Genomic DNA, 21,236 nt, shown 5'->3' on the forward strand with positions numbered 1-21,236 from the left:
GCAGACTAAAGAACGAGTTCAGTTAGCCAAAGTCTACGGACAGTGAGTAGATGCAGTTTTGGTAATTGACCCAGTAGTTCAAGGGAAGGATACAACTTTAATGTACTTTAACACTTTAATTGGTTATGTGTTTTTAAGAGATTGGTCGTTATGAATGATAGAGGTGGGAATTATATACCCCATCATTCATAATGACCAATCTCTTGAAAACACATGACCAATTAAATCGTTAGAGTACTGTACATTTAAGTTATTTCCATTACGGATATTATGTAAAAAACATTATTGTGATGTAAAAGTATTGTTAACAATTATCAATTTAATTGTAAGGATCAACATTATTAAATCCATTGTATCGTCTAGATTTTTGCAAGAACTGAAGATAATTAATTCAGGATGATTTTGAAAGATATACTTGTTTTTACACTAATACGAGTAACTGGATGCCTGTTAAGATGTTTCGTTGTCCGCAGTAAGTATAGTACAGGAATGAGCAATGATTAAAGTTACTTCAAGCAGTTTAGTTAATTAAATTAAATTACTTTTCTAGTAGGTTCCATAATGAATATAATATACAAACGAAACCGTTATAAGACAAAACAGGAATGAGGACCACTGGCACTTTTAAGATATCTTGGCGATAGGGTCGAGTTACACACAACAGTGACTGTTTGATGCAGTAATATCGATAAATATCACACATAGCCAATCAGAGTTTCATCTACGACACTTGTATGATTGACAGAATACAGATCACGTGTCGTAGATGAAACTCTGATTGGCTATGTGTGATATTTATCGATGCTTACTGCACTGTGCTGGCACGTCACTGTTGTGTGTAACTTGACCCTTAGTCTTCAAAAATCTATTCGATATGCCATCTCAAAATATGTATCTGGACTTCTATGCCCGATAATTGGCAGGATATCCTTTAATGGTTATATATTCTTGGACACAATAGCCGCAATTTTCTTGCTGTTAATAGGAAAATTTATTCATTGATGGTGGTGTTGAAGTCCAAGAAACAAAAAAGCTATATTCGTATTGATCCAAAGTTACAATATTTCATGGACTTCTATGCCCGATAATCATTAATAAGATCTATGGTAACAAATCATAATTATTGTAAATTTTAGATGAAATTATAAAATAAAATATAGTTTAAAAGAAAGTCAAAAAAAACATTATTTTCTAGTTTCTTTCTGATTTTTTTTTCTTAATAGTTAATTACAGATTGCTTGATATTGTTAATATCAAATGTAATTACTACACTTACAAAATGAACAAATTGTTGAAAAAAAATTTTCAATTTAATTTTCATAGATTTAAAAAAAATTAATACTTTTCTAAAATTCTTCATTTCTTAAATACCATGTAACATAAAATTAAGTAATTGAGAACTTTTAATTTCATTTTTCAGTTTCTCTCTTTAATCTTTCTAAATCAATTTCTGGAAATTTTTCTTTGAGTGCCTCTTCATCCATATCAGGAAATTCTTGCCAAAGCTTTCTTATTTGTCGTTTCATTTTCCTAATTTTGTATATTTTTTGTTTCTTCTCTTTTTCTCGTAATTGATACTGAAAACTTTCTACATCTTTATCAAAGTCATGATATTCTGCATTAGTAACAGATTGTTGATTACTAAACGATTCTGGTACAATGTTATCCAACATAGACTTGATATATTTAGCTTCTTCGGAATCTTTCATTGATTCAGGTAAAACATGTTCTGAGTAATCATATCTATAGAAAGACAAATATTTTAGTTGGTTTTCATTTTAAATAAAGAATAATTTATAAATAATTTCTGAATTTATACATTATTTTAAAAACAAATTATTTATCCTGGGTTTCCCAGATATTACTACTATTAAAATATATTCAGATTACAACAAACTTTCAATTCAAAATGTGCTGTAAGTACTTGAAATTGTTGATTATATCTTCAAAGACAGAGACAAATAATGGAGGTACTTCTGGTTTGCTGGAGTGCAATGTTATTGGCAAAATATAGATTGTCATAGTAGATGAAATTCTGATTCCGATTGGCTACATGTGGCATTTTTTGATGCTTATATATAAAGCATCAAAAACTACCACATGTAGCCAATGAAATACTCATATATATATATATATATATGAGTATTTCATTGTAGAATAAAAATATTTTATATTTTTAATAAATCTAATCAATTTAGTATTTACCAGATATCAGACAAGATTAAAGTTAAAATAAACTTAAAAACTCACACCAAGGTTTATATAGCTTCTGGAAGAAAATTCGCTGAGTTCAGCATTAAAATAGTTCCTTTAGTATTAACACAAGCACTTTCGACGAATTTATAATCATTGTCCTCAAGTGAAAAGAATGATTTTAATGAAACGAATGTGCAGAATGTTCCAAGAACAGAATTTTTAAATTCAAAACAGGTGTCCGGTAATTCCATTAAGAATGTGCAAATAGTTTTTGACATGTTTGAATTCTTAAATCTACGGTGTGAGCGGCGCATGCGTGAAATTGACACTGAGATGGCGATACGATGTTAGGCGCATTTTGTTGTTTAAACATCGATACAATGCTATCCATACCCCGGGTAGATCGACGGTGGGAACATGAAGATTAAAGCTGGATGTTGTAAAGGATTTTAATTATTTGCAATTTCCTAATTAAAAAAATGTACGGATTTGTATATCTATACCAATTTTTTGCAATGAAATTTACATTCAAAGTAGTAATTAACTACAGCATAATTAAGTTTTCATTTTTATGCTTGTATGAAGGAACATAGTGTGATTACTTTATTGTTTATGGCAGAGATCATAAATAGTGAAGATATAAAATATTTCATTATCTCTTTATTCTCTCTTTTTTACTATCTTAATATTACATATAGTACCTATGTAAGTGTTTAACATTAGAAATTGGTGCATTTTTTCATCTTACTAAACAATATTTGAAGTTCATGTTTGAACAGAGAACTGCATTATTCTTATATCTCACTGAACAAAAGATGAGTTTCCTTGTATAGTAAAGACCATACAAATATTATGTGAGAGCCAGGATTTGACAAAAGATTTTTGGATGAAAAAAATAATTAAAATATTTCAAAAGTTAAATTGTGGTAAAATTTTCCCAACAAAAAAATAATTTAATTGTCAGAAGATATGATTGTATCTTTCACTGGAGTCACTTCCTTTCCCAGGTGGCACATTGAATGTGTCACCAGGAACCTAACAACAAAAAATCACTACTGGACAGAGAAATCAACATTGCCAAAAATGAGCAGGAGAAGAAAGGGGAGGACCCCCAAAAAAAGGAAATGTCTGATAATGACACGGAGAGTTCGGCCGACACAGGAGTTTGCCAATCCACCTCCTTGAGAAAGGATATTCGAGTGTGCTTCCCCATCGCTGATCATGTTCACCACTGCCGTTTGCCAGACCGTAGCTGTTTTGTACTGGAAGTTCAAACTATACCAGCAAGGAAGCCTATTCGGCCCGATCCAACAAACTTGAATTTCTTCACCTGTGCAAGTGATCTATGATAGTCTGCCCTCAATTTTGACTCATCAATCAAGTTTATCAAAGTATTTATACGCACAGAAATGCAAACTCTCTCTCTCATGACTAGGGTCCCATTTCAATAGTACTTCTTTTTTTTGCCATATAGAAAATCCATTAAATATGTTATGTTACATAAAGCCTTATCAATGTTGTTATGCTATATAAAGCTATAACAGAAATGCTATGCACTATTCATGACATATGTATCTATAACTAAATATAAATAAATAAATGGGTATTTGTTAGCATAAATCTGTAGTCAAGTGCATTCTTTCAGATGCACTGTCTCAGACATCCTACATCCCAAATCCAACCACAACTGCTCGATGCATGAAATGAAACATAATCGTCATCACGATTTCTCTGTTCTCTAAAACACAGTGGTGTCAGTCCTGACGTAGGCATCGCTGATCTGGTGCCAACCCTTTAGTCACAATTAATGGTGAGGCCATCCAATTAGATGATTTTATATTAATAGTTATATTTAAATGAAAAATTTTCTGTACCTGTACTCTCGACCTATTTCATCTCTTCTCATTTCCCATGGTCTTTCACCATTTTCTCCAGTTTCTAATTCATAGTATGCTCTATTACGTTCTCTAATTACTTCCTCAAGATTCTCCATGCTTTCTTCTACCTAAAAGATAAATTGCTCTATATAAGTAAAATTAGTAAATAATTTTTAATAATAAGTAATTTTATGATTTTAGTAAAATATTTTTATCATAATATTTAATTGAAATAAAATATATCCCAGAAAAATTTAAATATATAAATTTTAAAATGAGTTCTTAAATAAAGTCATAAACAAATAAATATTAACTAAATTAAAATGATATTATTTTTAAGAAGTTTGTGACTGTATTAAATTACTATATTAATACATTATATAGTAGACTCCCGTATAATGCGGGGGATACGTTCCACGTTGTAGGAAATCGTGTTATACGGGACAGATCAATTTATGCAAATTCAGGAGTCTGTAAATTGTAACGGTTGTTGCAATATGCAAATGAGATGTGATTCAGTTTGAAATATTATTTCATTGCAAACATATACATAACTAATTTGTTTCAAATAAAGTTTCTTTTAATAAAGGTAAGTCAAAACAGAATACAGGTAACTTAATTATAAAAAAAAATATTGTATGCATTATAATAATATTTTTTAAGAAAAACATATATTTTAGCCATGCCTACTGAAATAAATAAAATACCTGAGAAGTTGAGAAGAAAACATATAGCTCTGGACGACAAAATTACAATTTTGGATAAATTGAAATCTGGTGCAAAAGTGGCAACCATTGGCTAAAGAATTGAATTTACGAGAGTCAACAGTTCGAACAATAAGACAAAATGAAAGCAAAATATGAGCCATATTGTCTAGTACATCTTTATTAGATTTGAAGAAAGTTGCTCAAATAAAAAACATGTTAGTGCCTAAGATGGAAAAGTGTTTAATGATATGGATTAATGACTGTTACTCAAGAAATATATCTTTAAATATTGTTGCCATAAAACAGAAGGCACTCAAGGTTTACCAACATTTAAAAGATTCCAAGAGCATTTCATCTAATGAATTACATAAACCTGAATTTAAAGCCAGCACAGGATGGTTTGACAAATTCAAGAGAGTTTCTTTGCGTAATGTGAGAATTGTTGGAGAAAGTGCATCAACAGAAGCAGCTCAAAGATTTTCCGAATTTTTTTCCAAAATTGTAGAGGAGGGCAACTATATAGCAGAACAAATCTATAACGTTGATGAATTTGCACTGTATTGGAAAAAAATGCCTGGCAAGACATATATTGCGAAAAATGAGACTTCTGCTTCTGGTTTCAAGGCGTCAAAAGACAGAATAGCTTTGGTTTCGTGTTCTAATGCAGCCGGAGAATATGTAATTAAGCTGATGTTAATTAATCATACATTAAATGCATGTGTAATGAAAAACATAAAAAAATCAATGTTTCCTGTTCGCTGGCAAGCCAATAAAAAAGCATGGATTATATGCGAAATGTTTCGAAATTGGTTTTATAACTGTTTTGTATCGGAGATAGGAAATTATTTACAACGAAAAAATATTAGTTTTAAAATTTTGTTACTGGTGGATATCATGCCAGGCCATCCTATAAATTTAAACCATCCTAATGTTAAAGTGGTTTGCTTGCCATCCAACACAACATCGATTCATCAACAACTGGACCAAACATTTAAAACTTTTTATTTACGTTGTACATTTGAAATGATTTTTAAAAAATTGATTGTAATTCGAATGCAGCGGTTATGCAAATTTGGAAAGAATTTTCAATACTAAATTGCATAGAAATAATAAACATGTCTCTTAAAGAACTGAAATCTTTGACCCTCAATGCCTGTTGAGAAAAATTATGGCCAGATGTCATTATTACAGCAAATTCTCCAACTCCATCAGAAACAGATGTAAATCATGTTATAACTGCTGGACAAAATATCGATGGAGAGGGTTTTGTTGATACAAATGAGACAAATATCACCAAATTAATTAATTACAATAAAGATATTGATGAAATCGAATTAATAGAATTAGCAAATTGTTCTCATTCTAGTAATGAGGAGGAAAATTCAGTCCAGACTTTTAATGCAACAAAGCAACCTTTGAGTTTAGAAGATATAAATAAAGGGTTACAAATAGCCAAAACGTTAGAAACACATTTTATGAAAATTGATCCGTCAATAGAGTAATTTATGGAATTTAAAAGAAAATTGAATGATTGTCTATCCCCATATTTTCAATCTAAAAATGATCTGGAGAACAAACTGTTTTTAAATAACTATAACAATCAAGAAGAAATTATGGACTATTTAAGCGATAAATCTGTACTGTACAACCAATATTAACAAAACGGCATCATTGGAACTTATTTGTTGATACTTCCGATAGTGAATAAATGTTAAACAGTGAAGTGCATAATTTTATTTTAAGTTGAATAAAATTATTTTTTTCTTATATCTTTAAATGAGTATGTATTATTATTTTTTTTATAAACCGCTACTTGTTTAAACTGTCAGCTTCACTGTTCACATATAAACAACAGGTAAGTGTATACATTTGCTTTTCTAAACAAAAAATCAGAAACTATGTGAAAATGTTAAATTTAGCTTACGTATTATAGGGAACTGTTTATTGCGCTGTATGAGTACTAGTCGCAAGTTTTTACGGGAGCGTGTTATAAGGGAATTTACTGTATTTATAATTTTAAAAAGTGTTTGATTATACATTTAAAAAGTTTGTATTTTAATATTGAATGGCATGTTGCTTTAATATTAGAAATACAACAAATAAATATGATACAGCAATGCAAACAACACAAGTACCAGTACAATACATTCATTCCTTATGGAAGCTTAAAGAATTCTGTTATGATGTCATCTTTTCTTTGAAAGTCAATAAACATATCACCAAGGAATTAAAAATACTTTCTTTGATGTTTTGTTTCTTTAAATTGCCCATATCTTTAGCTGACTGAGAACCAGAGTGTCTGGATTGAACCATGTTGTTGTCACTTATTCATCTTCAACCAATTCAGAATGTTGCCATTTGCAAAATAATAACACAATCTAACTTTATTCTGATTGGTTAATTTATTGATTTATTTTTAGGATTTATTACAGAAAATTATACTTTATGACAAAAACATTAGTAAATATCTTCACAAAAACAATGGAACTGCTGATGAAATGAGGCTACCATTTATAAAATAATAATAATAATGCACTCACAACATTTATTTGCTTTGACTGGCTAATTTATTTTTAGTTTTACATCATTTAAATGTAGGAATTTTCTATTCCTACTACACTGGGAATTTGGCTGAGAGTCAAGTATAAAATTCTTGAAAACTAGAAATAAATTGAGTAGATTAAGATTCATGTATCATTATAGCCATCTGTTCCAATTTTTAAAGCAGTTATTTTGGCCAATGTTTTAATGTTATATAACTGTATTAGCATTAAGCAAGAGATCATAATAAGAGAGTTCTTGCAATTAATCATCTATCTATTTTTAATTTAATGCTCATATCTACTTCCAAAAACAAGGGGTGTCTATGAATGTTCTATCAGTAGTGTTAGCAGAAACAATTATGAAACACTTGAAAAAAAAGATTTTTATGGATCCCCTAACCCCAAGTTTGTGCTTTTATATCTACAATGTATTGATGATATCCTGATAATATGGGATGGATCATAGGATAAATTATTGTAGTTTGTAACTATGTTACACTATCTACCTGTCCATAAAGTTTTTCTAACAGAAACAGATAAGATAAGATAAGAAACAGAAACAGAAAGAAACAGATGTTTCCTTCTCAGTTTTAAATCTTGTGATAAAAAGATCATCTGGTAATTTAGTAACAGAAATGTATCAAATTTTACAGTGAGCCTTTGAGCATTCCTTGAGGTTTGTATAAACTTTAATCTTATATAAATTCAGCCATTTTGTGCTAATTTGTAGGATTTGTCTCCTCCTATTAATGGTAAAAGAGAGATAAGTATTGAATTGTATCTTGTCAACTATCATAAATGCAGAACATATGATTAGCAAGTTTAATTTTCTATAGAAACATTCAAATTTCAGTCAATACTCTGGTAATGGATAATAATTTAAAAACATTTAAAATAAAATTTTTAATTCAGAAAAACATTTCAATATCAATAACATTTTGCAATTTAAATACATTGAAATAATAACTATTTATAAACAAATACAGTAAAACCTCAATTTAATGGACTTTGAATTTAACAGACAAAATTTCCACTCTGTATATATGTGAAAATTACATCTTATTAATTTTAATATGCTTTTTATATGTAATTATATCAACAGGTTATCTTTCTTTTTCAAATCCAAGAGTCCATCACTCTTAACTTCATGCAACAACAGCAGTGTCTTGATATATCATCATCTAAACATAAATAGGAAATTTTTTCTGTTTTTATCAAATTTAAATTTTGTTTTCTTTTTAAGAATATTATTTATTTGTTTAGCATTTCATTTATTTTTATTTATTAGTACAAAGTAAATACCTATCTGTATTGGCAAAACAACAACTATAAAAACAACATATTTGTTTAGTTAAATACAATTAAAATGTATTTTCCAAAAAATGTTTATTTGTTTTGATTTAGATCATATACAGTCAAACCTGTTTTTATGCAGGGGATAGGGACCGCATAAAAAAAATCTCACGAAACTTCACAAATGGCTGTAAATAATAGTTTTCGCAACACAATTAAAAAAATATTTTTTTTTATGCGGTCAACAGGGACCGCATAAAAAAAGTCTCACATAGAAAATAACTCAAAACCGTACGAAATAGAATTTATTGACAACAGATGTCAGCACTTGACTGCATCGTCTGGTCTATCGTCTGTTTTACATATTTTTGTCCAGGTGGTGTTTTGTTGACTTAAAAAGTAAATTATTTCATTTTTCGCATATTCATGCAATAATATTACTATAATAAGTACATTTATGCTATAATAAGTTTATTTAGCTATAATAAGTCAACGTAAGACATGACGAATCGCACGAGACTAGTCGCCAACTATACCGCACAAATTAAAAATTCGCATTAAAAAAATCGCACATAAAAAGAGCGCATAAAAACAGGTTTGACTGTACTTGTTTATTACAGTCTCAGAACTACAGTGAATACATAAGCAATAATACATATTGTGAAATTAAACTAAGTGAAATTACATAAGTGAAAACAGATAAACTAATTAATTTGTTAATATTTTAACATGTGCATTTGGAAAAAAATTTACTTTTTTTAATTGAAAAGATTTTTTGGTTTTAATGAACACCCTGTCATGTAAATTAGTCTGTTAAATCGATGCTTTACTGTAATGCATCTCTAAGCACTTTTTTAGTATAGTTTTTTCTTTTTGACAAATGTTTTCAGCTTTCTTTAAAAATCTTCTTCAGGTTGCATTCTGATTTGAGAATCAAAGTTTTGCATTCTTGACAGATCTGAAGAAGGCTTAAAAATAAAGCCTAAAATGTTTGTAGAAAAAAAAACTGTGCTGAAAAAGCACTTAAAGGTGTGCTATTTGTTTATTGAACTTATTTCTGGCTTAGTTACTTTTAAATTTATTGTTAATTAATTTTAATATTTCAAATATTAAAAATCATTTATAGTATATGAAATTAAATAAAAAATACTAATATTACTTTATCTATTCTTTCTGGACTAGGAAATAATTCACATTCAGTCTTTGCAGCCTGTTGCATTGTCAATAACATATTTCTTTCTTTTAAAAGAATATACCTAAGTAAAAATACAAATATTTTAGATTGCAGATCTAATAATTCAGTTTATCATCATAAATATCAAAATTATAATCTGTTTTTAATCTTAATCTCAGTGTTTTTTAAAATATTCAAATTTTAATTTCTTTTAAATGAGATGTAGAAGAATTAAGACTGACCAGAAACAATTAAGAATAATGATAGAGAGTAATGTTTTATACATTTTAAATAAGGAATGTTTTGTATATATAAACATCACTAAGCTCAATATAAGAATACTGTATATTTCCGCAGATAAGACAATAGTTGAATCATAAAAAGAGGCCCCCAAAATCCAAGGTCGTCTTATAGGACAGATACAAAAAAATTACATTGAAATTTATATAAATTAAAACCATTATAAAAAAACGGACAAACCGTAATTATTTACTAGTAGAGAGTAGCGTATGTCGTAGCCCATAGAACATTTTTGTGAATAGTCAAGATCATTACCTGAATGTCCCAATCAATGCAAATGCTTTCAACAACAGCAAGGCAGAAAATAAAATTTGTTTATTCGAAAAATTACGAATAGGACATAATTCCGTATATGCTATACAGTATTATTATCCAGATGACGATCGCCGATCTAAACTAAATTCATAGGCCGTTGATAGTTTGGGGGTCATCTTATAGGACAGATATATGCTAAAACTATAAAACTTTGACAAAAATTTATACCTCGTCTTATCTGTGAAAATATATGGTAATAATAATTTAATAATAAATTATTTATAATTATTAATTTTGATAAAGAGATGACACCTAATGTCTACCTCTAATACCAAATTACTTAATATCAAGTGTGTTGTATAGTGATCATTTCAAAATTTGAAGATTGAAAAAAAAATGAATAATATTCCTGAGGAGGATAATCAATGGAATGATGAAAGTGGATAAAAATTAGAGAGATAACTTCAATGTAAATATACATACATATTATAAATAAAATGTAGTTATATATTATTATTTGTTAATAACAGAAATAAAAATAAGCAAAATAACATGCTTGTTGAGTACAAATAATAAAAACTACTGAGATAAAAATACATATTGACAGACTTGATGCAAGCATGAAGTATGAGTAAATAAATAGAAACAGTATTGAAGGAGAAAATATTATATAGATGAAAAGAGAATTCAAACAACTAACCTTTCACTACAGCATTGAATTGTTTCCTTTTTTCTAATATTTTTGAGTTTGTTAACCTTTTTTCAGGCTTTCCAAATCAAACTAGTAAAAAGGAAAATATTCAGTGCTGGAGTGAAAGGTTAGTGCTTGAAATGAGTTATCCAGTTTGTTTTAACAATTTGAACTTGATAAAAAGTGATTTTCAGAAACAAGCAATTGATTATAAAAAATACTGATAGAATTTTTGGAGAGATTAAGGGTTAAGAGTGTTAAATCTTATGATATAAGCTATTACATTTTTCTGGATTAGCTTTTAATGCCTGTCTCCCATAGTATAAAAGAGTTGTTTCATTACTCAGAGACCAAGCATAGTAATATAGTAACAACTAATCCAGCTCTACAATACTCTTTCAAGTGCAGGATACTAAACTATAATGCTACAGTAATGAAAAAGAAAGTACACACAACTTGTATATGAGAAACTAAAGTGAAAGAAAAAAAAAAACAATACAAAATTTGAGGGAAAATTTAAGCTAGATTTTAACAATTTTGAGTTTAAAACTATCAAAAATGTTTCTTAATTGACAATTAAAAAACTGATGGAGTGTAAAATTTACAGATACTTATAAATCATTTGTACAAATACAATCAAATGGCAATAAAAGAATTTCCTGAGATCAGCTGAAGTTAAACAAAGTTATTTAATGAATTGTTTAGATTTATACTTTTATGTCAATGACAATTTTAATTTACAGTATATTCTCTTTAATACAGCAATATAATTTTTTCTTGTAGGAATTTTAGATCTGGTTTAAAGTATTACATTATTTTTTTATAATTAAATAATATAAAACATAAATAAATTATAAATTTTATAAATATTAATCTTTTTTGTTATACATAAGACATGTAAAAAGAAAATTAAAAAATTAATATATTATCAAAATATTAAAATTACCAAAGTTTATGAAGATCAGAATTACTTTTAATTCTCAGTTCATCTTTGTGCCATGATCGACCTATAAAATAATAATATTTATTTGAAATAGCAAACTTTGAATTTTGAATGGATTATCTTTGAGAGATGAAGACTTATGCAATAATTCAAAATTGTTTCTTTCTACACTTACCAGATTTTACTTCTTGTTCTCCCCAATTTTTCTGGTCATCAAAAAATTCCATTAAATCATTTAATTTAGTAGTAGTAAATAAAGATTTTGACATTTGTTGTAATATTAATGGTTTTCTCAAGTCACTGTTAAAAAATATATTAATTAAATATTTATCAAAATAAAAGTTTATTAAATAATAGTCAGAACAACTAATTGTTTCAAGACAAAATTTTTTTGAGTTAATAATATATATCTTTAATTAAATAACTCCACAAAACCTTCAAAAACACCAGCACAAAAATATATTTAAAATAAATATGTTGAGACAAACATTTTCAATCCAATTAGGATCTGCTTCAGGTCATTAATCTTCAAAAGAATTAGAAAGCAGGACCAGCTTTGTGAAGATTCAGTAATATATATCTTCTCAAAATACTATAAAATACATCTAATAATATATAAATCCTATGGCAATAAATATCTATAGATTTGTTATTTGCAGATATCTAGGGTAGATGTACCAGTTTTGACCAGAAAACAAATTTAACTTAAAAATATAATCACCACATATTCAAATCTGTCCAATGAAACAAACTTTTATTGTTAATTGTGTGAACAGTTAAGTTAACTGTTCACACAATTAACAATAAAAGTTTGTTTCATTTGTGATTATATTTTTAAGTTAACTTTGTTTTCTGGCCAGAACTGGTACATCTACCCTATATGTTATGACTATAGATATCTGCAAACAACAAATAAGTGGAACTATCAGTCATTTACTGTAGCTTGTATATTTGCATCACAATACTTTTTCAATTTTGCTTTTCCATGCTGGTTTTGATTAATTTTAAGTTAAAATTAGTATTTTTATCAAACCAGCACCAATCAAAACATTATACAAAATCAAAACAATTCTATTTGGGTTGTATACTATATGTCCTCCTGTGACAACACCCTCTCATTACACGAGCTGCAATTGAACTTGATACAGTTTGAACTTGTACACAAACCATCAAAACATTGTTACAAGTTTACTGTGACTTAAAACAATACTTCAATAATACAAGTTCCATGATTATCTCTTTAGTGTTGTTGTATACCTAATAAAAACCTATTCAAAGCAGATCCCAATACTTATAATACAAGCTCCAATATGATCTTTCAATACAGCTTGATCATCTCAAATTGAATTGATAAAATAAGGTAATGCAACACAGCTGATCTAACAAGAAGGATGTGTTGGGATCATGTTATTGTTGAAATGATCCATGTAGTGGGTGCTCATAACCTTGACAACTTACAAAAGCATTGCATGTGTTTGAAATGTTGTTCACAGTAACAGATATAAAACTGTCAAAGAAAAAGCATCAGAAGTTAAAAGAATGGCACAATGTTCTAATAAATCATTTGAACATACAGCATGTTTGTCAATACATGGTTCTAAGAATTTTGTCTTCAGAAGAAAAGAAAAAAATAGCAAGTGACAGTATCAGGAGACCTAATTGCAATAGCTGATAGACAAAAGTTTTTAAAATAATCTAGTCAAAGGAGATGAGACATGGTGTTTCTCATACAATCCACAAACATCTAAATGGAAATCAACATATCTAGATGAAGAAATACCTTGTAGACAGGAGCAAAGGAAAAATTATGTTAACACCCCGGGTATTATTCACCAGAAATTTATTCTAGACCAGATGATTACCAAGAAAATGTATCTTGATATCTTTTGTTGTCAGAAGGCATCTCTCAGAGATGCAATAAGAAATGTTCACATAAATGGAAAACAAATACATGGATTCAAAAATTAATTAAAATTAATATTTTATTATAACCACATTATGTATCTTATTACAAATTTCTATACTACATGTGAAAAAATGACAAGATTGCTATTGTATATTCAAATATAAATTCGTATACGCATATTCCCAATGAAAGCGCTGTATTGTCGAATATGAGACAGCTTCCACGGAGAAAATATTTGAATCGTGTAAAGCAGCAGATTATGGGCATTTGCTTTACAGAGCATCAACCTCACACGATTTAGCTCATGGGTGCTACACTCCATAATATCGTATAACACTTCCAATGATTCTATCCAAGGCCGGCACAGCTTCCCTATAATCAAATGTCACCACATGCCACTGAAGGTTTTAATGGCATAGTATTGTGTTTGGCATAAAGCCATAGTGTTTGTTTATGTTAACCATCTGTATTCACATAAAATACAAGAGAAAATGAAGAATGTAGATCTATCAAATGGTAGAGGGTACACAAGAAAATTGACATCTTAAAAGTATCAACTTTGACTTAACAAGACTGTATTACAGGTATACCTCACCTTACATTGGTAATTGGTTCCAGGAGAGGCGACATAAGTCGAATTTACTTGTCACTAGACTAAACCACAAATTACCATTCCCAGTTCTGTATTTTATTTATAAATGCATTTTTAATAATATATGTTTAATAAGAATCTATTTTAAGCTTACAAACAAATAAATTTTAGTTTTTAATATAGTACAGAAAAAAAGTAATCTAAATTTATGAATACTTGCACTGTACATACTTGTAAATGTACATGTTTACAATTTGGTGATGTTTACAGTTCATCGCGGACTCTTTATTTGTGAATGTGGTTTCTCTAAGACATTATAAAATAAGATGATTTTTTATGGTTAAAAAACAAATACAGGTATTAAAATTATTTTGCGATAGTAGAAAATAAACTAATTTATGTTAAATTTACCAATATCGAGTGGCACTGACAACGACGCCACATGGTAGATATTGGAACTACTGTGGAAAATGCCAATAATGAGCACTTAGAGATAGTACACATTAGGTGTTTTGAAGCATGCACTTTGGTAACGCACATTTTAAAAAACCAAGAGGTCCACATAGGTATACACACGCGCTTCTGGCCAAATGCACGTTGACAGATTTTGGTTAGAACGTGCATTGCGCAGGTGTCAGCTACGTGCTTTGAGATACACGCGCTGCCATTTTGTTGTACATTTGATCACATGCTTTTGGGTAGAGTGGACGCATGTTAATGTTATAATGAGTTTTTCTTCTGGAGAAATCGAGTCTCTTAAAATTGTTGATTTACCAGTAATATCCACTTTTATAATATGGAGTAAGTCACCAAATGATTTTATAGACATTCTAAAATAATTAAAAAACTTGGGCTCATATTGTCTTAGTTTTGGATATGTCACAAACATTCCATGTGTCAGTCTATCTTGTAATATTGGGTGCACCCAAAATTCTATTTGCCTCTGCCGTCGTCTTTTATAGCGACGATAGAGGAGCCCCACACAAGCAATCACTTCCACGTCCATTTCCAAACTGAGCCTGTGCACACGCCCTACTAACGGTCGTCAAACGCTGAGCTAAACGCACAGTGTGTACGCTGCTAACACGCATTTAATGCAACACCCAATGCCTAATGTGTACTATCTCTTAAAGACCGCTAAATAAGATGACAACACAGAAACACAATGTTTTCATGTTTCGTTCTCTAGAATTTATGATGATTATATTAACATTTACTGTAAATGTACATATTTTAATATGATTTTATGTGCTTTTAACGCTTTTCTAGTGATATTACGACTTCAATATTTGTGGCAGAAGGATGTAAAGTCAAATAAAATGACTTAAACTTCATTTTTATTTTTCCATATACTTTTTTGACAAACGACGTAACTCGAGGTACACCTGTATATGGAAAACCTTATATACTGTGCCCTGGGACTTATAGATAGCTGCTACATCAAACTGCACTAACTCGAAATGTTTTACTATATATCCTGTATTTTCAATTTGTTTTCATCATATGTATCTTATAAAATATAGTTTTTATTTAAATAATGGTAAGATTTCAAATGTGAATGATACTGTTGGGACCTTAACCGAGCTGTAGAGCATACCCATAAAAGCAAAACGTCAAAGTAACCATACCTTTATATTTAACCCTACTCAACTTTCTAAATTTTCCTAATTTTAGCAAATATTAATTACACTGAATTACAAAGAAATCTACTTTATAAGTTAATAAAAAATGTTCAATATAACTGAAACAAATTAATATCTTCATTACCCAATATTCGCAAGTCTAATTTTACTTGTGAATTTGTAAAGAGTACATAAAGTTCTAGCATTCATCTTCACAAATTAAATAAGCTTTTAAATTATAAAATAATATACACAAGCACAATCCAAAATATTTTAAAGCTGAGACCATCAACAAACACACTGAAACCACGTGAACGATTGTTTAATGACTTTTACGCCATCTAACGGGAAAAATTCTACAGATAAATTTTTTAACCTTATAGATGAATTTTAAATTTTATTTTAATTTGTTTTTTATTTTTATTGACTGAAAATAATTACTAAAATAACTAATAAATAAAATAATAATAATAAATATACGATAATTTTCAACGATAATTTTATTACAGATGGCGTTGCTTACATTTTACATCGTTTGGTCTGCTTGAGAAATGGAGAAGTGCGAAGAGTGTTGTTTGTAAGTCCGTGTTTTTATTAATAAATGATAATAACCTAATGTCTTTGCAGCATATTTAATATAATGAATTTACATACGATATAAGGCTACTTAAAAGCCATTTTTTTATTACTTAACCATTCATTAAATACGTACAGTACCATGATAGTAAAATTACACTGTGAAGATCAGTTGTTCACCTATTGGACAAATAGTAAACATTTTACTGATAACATCCACTTAAATGTAGTTTTAGATAAGTTTTCAATTCTGATTTAAACCGATACTCGGGGTTTGTTTTGCTGTTTGATGGTACAGATGCAGCTCTGAACAAAGCACAATTGCTTTGCTCAGAGGTTATGGGGACCGGTTAAATTTACCTATGGTAGTCAAAATGGCTAGTCTCTAATTCCAGCAAACAGAAGAAAGAAAACAGTGGGGATGCATGTTCTAACCTAACCTAACCTAACCTATTCTAATAAATTACCAAGCAAATTATTAGAATTGGTTAGGTTAGGTTAGGTTAGAACGTGCGTCCTCACTGTTTTCTTTCTTCTGTTTGTTGGAATCAGAGACGAGCCACCATTTTGACTACCATAGATAAATTTAACCTGGGGACCTTATGGGGGTCAAACTTTCAGATGTCAATGACACTATTGGGACCTTAACAGAGATGTAGAGCATGTCTATAGGAGCAAAATGACCAAGAAACCATACCTATAAGGTTGCAACTATGCAGATGCGAGCGAGCGAGAAAATGTGGCAAGAAAAGGTGATGACATTTTACGCTCTATTTCTCGTTTTTATTTTTTACGACCACGCAGACAAGAACGAGAAACAGAGAGTGTGAAACATCATTGCCTCTTCTTGCCACATATTCTTGCTCGCTTGGAAAATTCACTCGCTTGCATCTGCATGGTTGCACCTTAAGTATGACCCTTTGCAAGGATAGCCTCATGAAATTTTACCAAAATTTGTGGGGGGTTGATACTCTTCATTCATAACTGCAATTTTGCAGTCCTAAATGAATAAGCTGAAATCTCTGGATATTTGGAGATGTAGTTTTTAAAAATATGCTTGCAATGAACCAGTTTTCATGTAAATTATTAATCATATGTAACTTCATAAATTCTACAAGCTCTTACCTAGGGTGAAACAAATGAAATAAAATAATATGTTTTCATTGTCCATGCTTAGTTAACTTTGAAAAGGATAGGATTTTTTTGTTGAGAATGTTCAAGAATAAGTTTAATTGAAACATTTTAGAAAACTCAAATGCTTTAGGCTATGAAAGAAATAATTATTTTCTCATGCCAAATAATTCTTACCAGATAAAATTTGCAAGCAGTATCTAATGGCATTAATAAACTTTAATTGTTTTTAATGCTTTAGGTTGCACATTCATCATCAGGAGTCAAGAAGAGAGAGAAAGATTTATTCTTTTTCTCTTGTTGAAGATTAAATAACCTAAAATTGCTTTTTTTCTAAAAAAAAAAAAAAAAAAACAGTTTTAATTGGATTTAAAATTTCAATTTCGGAAATTTGTATTTAACAGATCCATATTAACATTTTCAGCAATTACTTATTTTTTCTGTAGATATTGTAAATATGCCTATCTTTTTTTCACTCGGTCTATTTTTACACGATTTTGAAATAATGTGGTTGGCAAAAGAAAATAAATCCTCTTTTTATACTGTTAATTTTTTACCTGGGAAAAACAGATTATTTGAAAATTTTTAAATTTAATTTTTTGTTAAAATTGTGTTATTTAAAAAAGTTACTCTTTTTGTTGAAATACTAATTTTAAAATGACATGTTTCTAAATTAACAGTTAGTTTATCTTTTTTAAGCACAGTACAGTAATGTATGTACAGTACAGTACATCAGAAAATACTGTAAGTTGATTTTGTTTCCTATGCTATGTTGTGTTTATTATATTTAAGTAGAAATAATGTTAATGATAAATGATGGTAGAATAAAAAAGTTTGTGTTTCTCGTGTTAATGACTTATTTTAACATACAGTACCATTGAAGTTATGGCTCCTATCAAGCATCTTTCTACAAGATGCATGTACTGTACTTTTTTACATGATTTTTGTTTTATATGGCATTTTTTGGAACATATCCACCATGCATAAAGAGGGCTAGGTGTATATGATTGGTTTTATGTCACTCAGACACATTTTTAATATTTTTTCTAACTTTGTTAACTTATTTCTCCAACTTTTTTGTTTTATACAAAAGTTTTATCTTATTAAAATTTAATAGTGAATTTATTCTAATACATTTAGCAATTATTATTTATTCAGTTTTGAAAATAACTTCTTGAAATAAGAATTATTCTTATACTGTTCTGATTATTTATAATGTTGTTCTGAATTATTTGTTGTCATTGTAAATGTTATACTTTTGATGATGATCTAAGTAAATCAGTTGTTCTATGATTGTAAAATTTTCTCATTTTATATATTGTTAATATCTAAAACTTCAATTTCTAATGATCTTTTTGGTTTTTTCCTCAATTGATCATCAGTTTTACAAGCCATTTTGCTATTTTTTGATATATTGAATCAGCGTAATAGAAATTATCTTTAATTTACTTCTGTAGTTTTTTTACTTTCATTGACAAATTATTATTAATAATTATCCATGTGTATCATAAAACATACTCATCCTTTAAAAAAAATCAGATGTTTTTAAAGACTGATGTTAGATTACTTTGATGAACTTCTTTCAACTAATCTAGCATCAGTCTTTAAGTTTCAACAAAGTAAATGGATAGAATAAATAAACTAAAATTTATATTTATTTATTTTTCATTAAAAATATTTTTCTGGCTAATGAATATTTGCCAATGATTTATCATTATTTATTTTTGTATTGATAAATAAGTACTTTGCAAAAATTTGTTCATGCAATATTAAATAATTAAAGAATTTAAATTTTACAATAAAATAATCTTTAATCTGCTAACTGTTAATTGTTTTTTCTTTGGTCCACAATTTACTCATCAAAAAAATATTGTTTCTGTATGTAATAATATATATTTTTGATAACTGTAGACCAAATAATTTCTTTCTCTCTCTCTCTCACATGCACTTTTAATTCATTTGTATATATTCATTTCTGAAAACTGGCATAATTATGTTTTTAAATATTTTATAAAGTTACTGTAAAAATATTTACATGAGTAGTACATAACAGTACATAACAGTAAAACCTCTAAATTTTGAATTTGAAGGTAGCAAAAAATGGCTAGTTTGAGTTATGGAGAATTCTAAATGTGGAGTATATGAAAAATAGAAAAATTTTCATACAAAATAGAAAGCAGTAGAATAAAGGATGCAATTCTGCAATGTATTTAAGTCCATGGTATTTATTTGAATCATTATTAGAACACTACAAGAGGTTGTAATAATGATTTAAATAAATGTTACAAATTTAGGTATATCACAAAATTATCTCTATGTTACACTGAATTTATTCAAAAATCAAATTTTGCATAATACATTACATGAATTAGCTACTGGAAAATTTAGGTGATTAGCAAATAGACCTTTATTACTGTAAAAAATTATGCAAGTTTATAAAGTGCTGAAGATACAAAATTTAAGATGGCTGCCATGAACAAAGAAATAGGCTCTAAATATTATAAATAAATATCTAAATAGAAATATGAAGTTATGAGAAAATCAGTATCCTGTAATGGAAATTAAAAAACAGAATACTAAAATAAACTTTACCATGGTATCTCTTGCCTGCTGTTATAAAAAAAAAAACTGTTAATATTTCCACCAGGTAGAGAACATGACTTTTAAGCTGCTTGACTGCTTGACAATACTACAGGAAAACTAGATTTAGCCCATTTTTTTGCTAAATTGGCAGTTCTGATGTCTTTGTCATACTTATCTAGCTGTATTAAAGCTATTTTACCAAGCAGTGTGCCAAAAAATTTCACAGAACTTAATAAACTTAGGTTGTTCAGCATCTGATGAGTTCAACTTGAGGGACAACAAGCCTGTGTTGTTATACCTGATAACAGTTACTGACCTTACAATAAATGAGATCCATTATATAGAGAAACACATTATGTTATACAGAGTGTTTGCCAGAACCAATAATAAGGTTCAACTTAAGGAGGGACTTAAGGCTACAGTTTGACTTAAAGAAAGATTCAAGATTAGAGGTTTTACTATATTTTGTTTTCTTCAATATCTCAAAAGTGATGACAACAAAAATATGTAATAACATGAACAAATAGTTTTAATTACTTTTGGAGATTTTGAGTAAAGAATAGATTTATTTTAATGCTAATGTAAATGATGCTTTTGCATTGGTCACTATTTAATTCTTCTGCTTGCCATTGCAGTAAAAGTTGAGTTTGACTGGACTCAAAATACATCCTTATTTTTGTTGTACTCTGACATCATAATGGAAATGTAACTTTCATCATAATGGCATCATAACGGCTTAACTTACTAACATAGATTCCATTATAATGGGAACCAGTGAACAACATGAATTACAGCAGAATGTGTTTAATATTAAAGATCATTTAATTGTCTCTTTATCCATTGTTTT

At 28.6% G+C, this 21,236-nt stretch overlaps 2 protein-coding genes across 2 annotated transcripts in view; one reads left to right on the forward strand and one right to left on the reverse strand.

The window, feature by feature from the left end:
• Window positions 1-1,184: 1,184 nt before the first annotated feature.
• On the reverse strand, window positions 1,185-16,383 carry mRpL47 (mitochondrial ribosomal protein L47). Its single transcript, XM_067288282.1, has 6 exons — window positions 16,245-16,383; window positions 12,155-12,279; window positions 11,983-12,043; window positions 9,776-9,872; window positions 4,071-4,201; window positions 1,185-1,743 (listed from the first exon to the last, which is right to left on the reverse strand). The coding sequence occupies exons 1-6, from the start codon at window positions 16,307-16,309 to the stop codon at window positions 1,410-1,412; spliced, it is 813 nt and encodes a 270-aa protein (XP_067144383.1). The 5' UTR covers window positions 16,310-16,383; the 3' UTR covers window positions 1,185-1,409.
• Window positions 16,384-16,650: 267 nt separating this feature from the next.
• The window catches only part of LOC136989972 (serine/threonine-protein kinase mTOR-like), a 136,275-nt gene continuing 131,689 nt past the window's right edge, over window positions 16,651-21,236 (forward strand). Inside the window, 1 exon segment of the mRNA XM_067288283.1 lies at window positions 16,651-16,676. The gene's annotated coding sequence lies outside the window, so the exon portion shown is untranslated.

This window comes from Centruroides vittatus, unplaced genomic scaffold (genome assembly GCF_030686945.1).
Source record: "Centruroides vittatus isolate TY-2023 unplaced genomic scaffold, ASM3068694v2 scaffold_861, whole genome shotgun sequence".
NCBI classification, from domain to species: Eukaryota; Metazoa; Arthropoda; class Arachnida; order Scorpiones; family Buthidae; genus Centruroides; species Centruroides vittatus.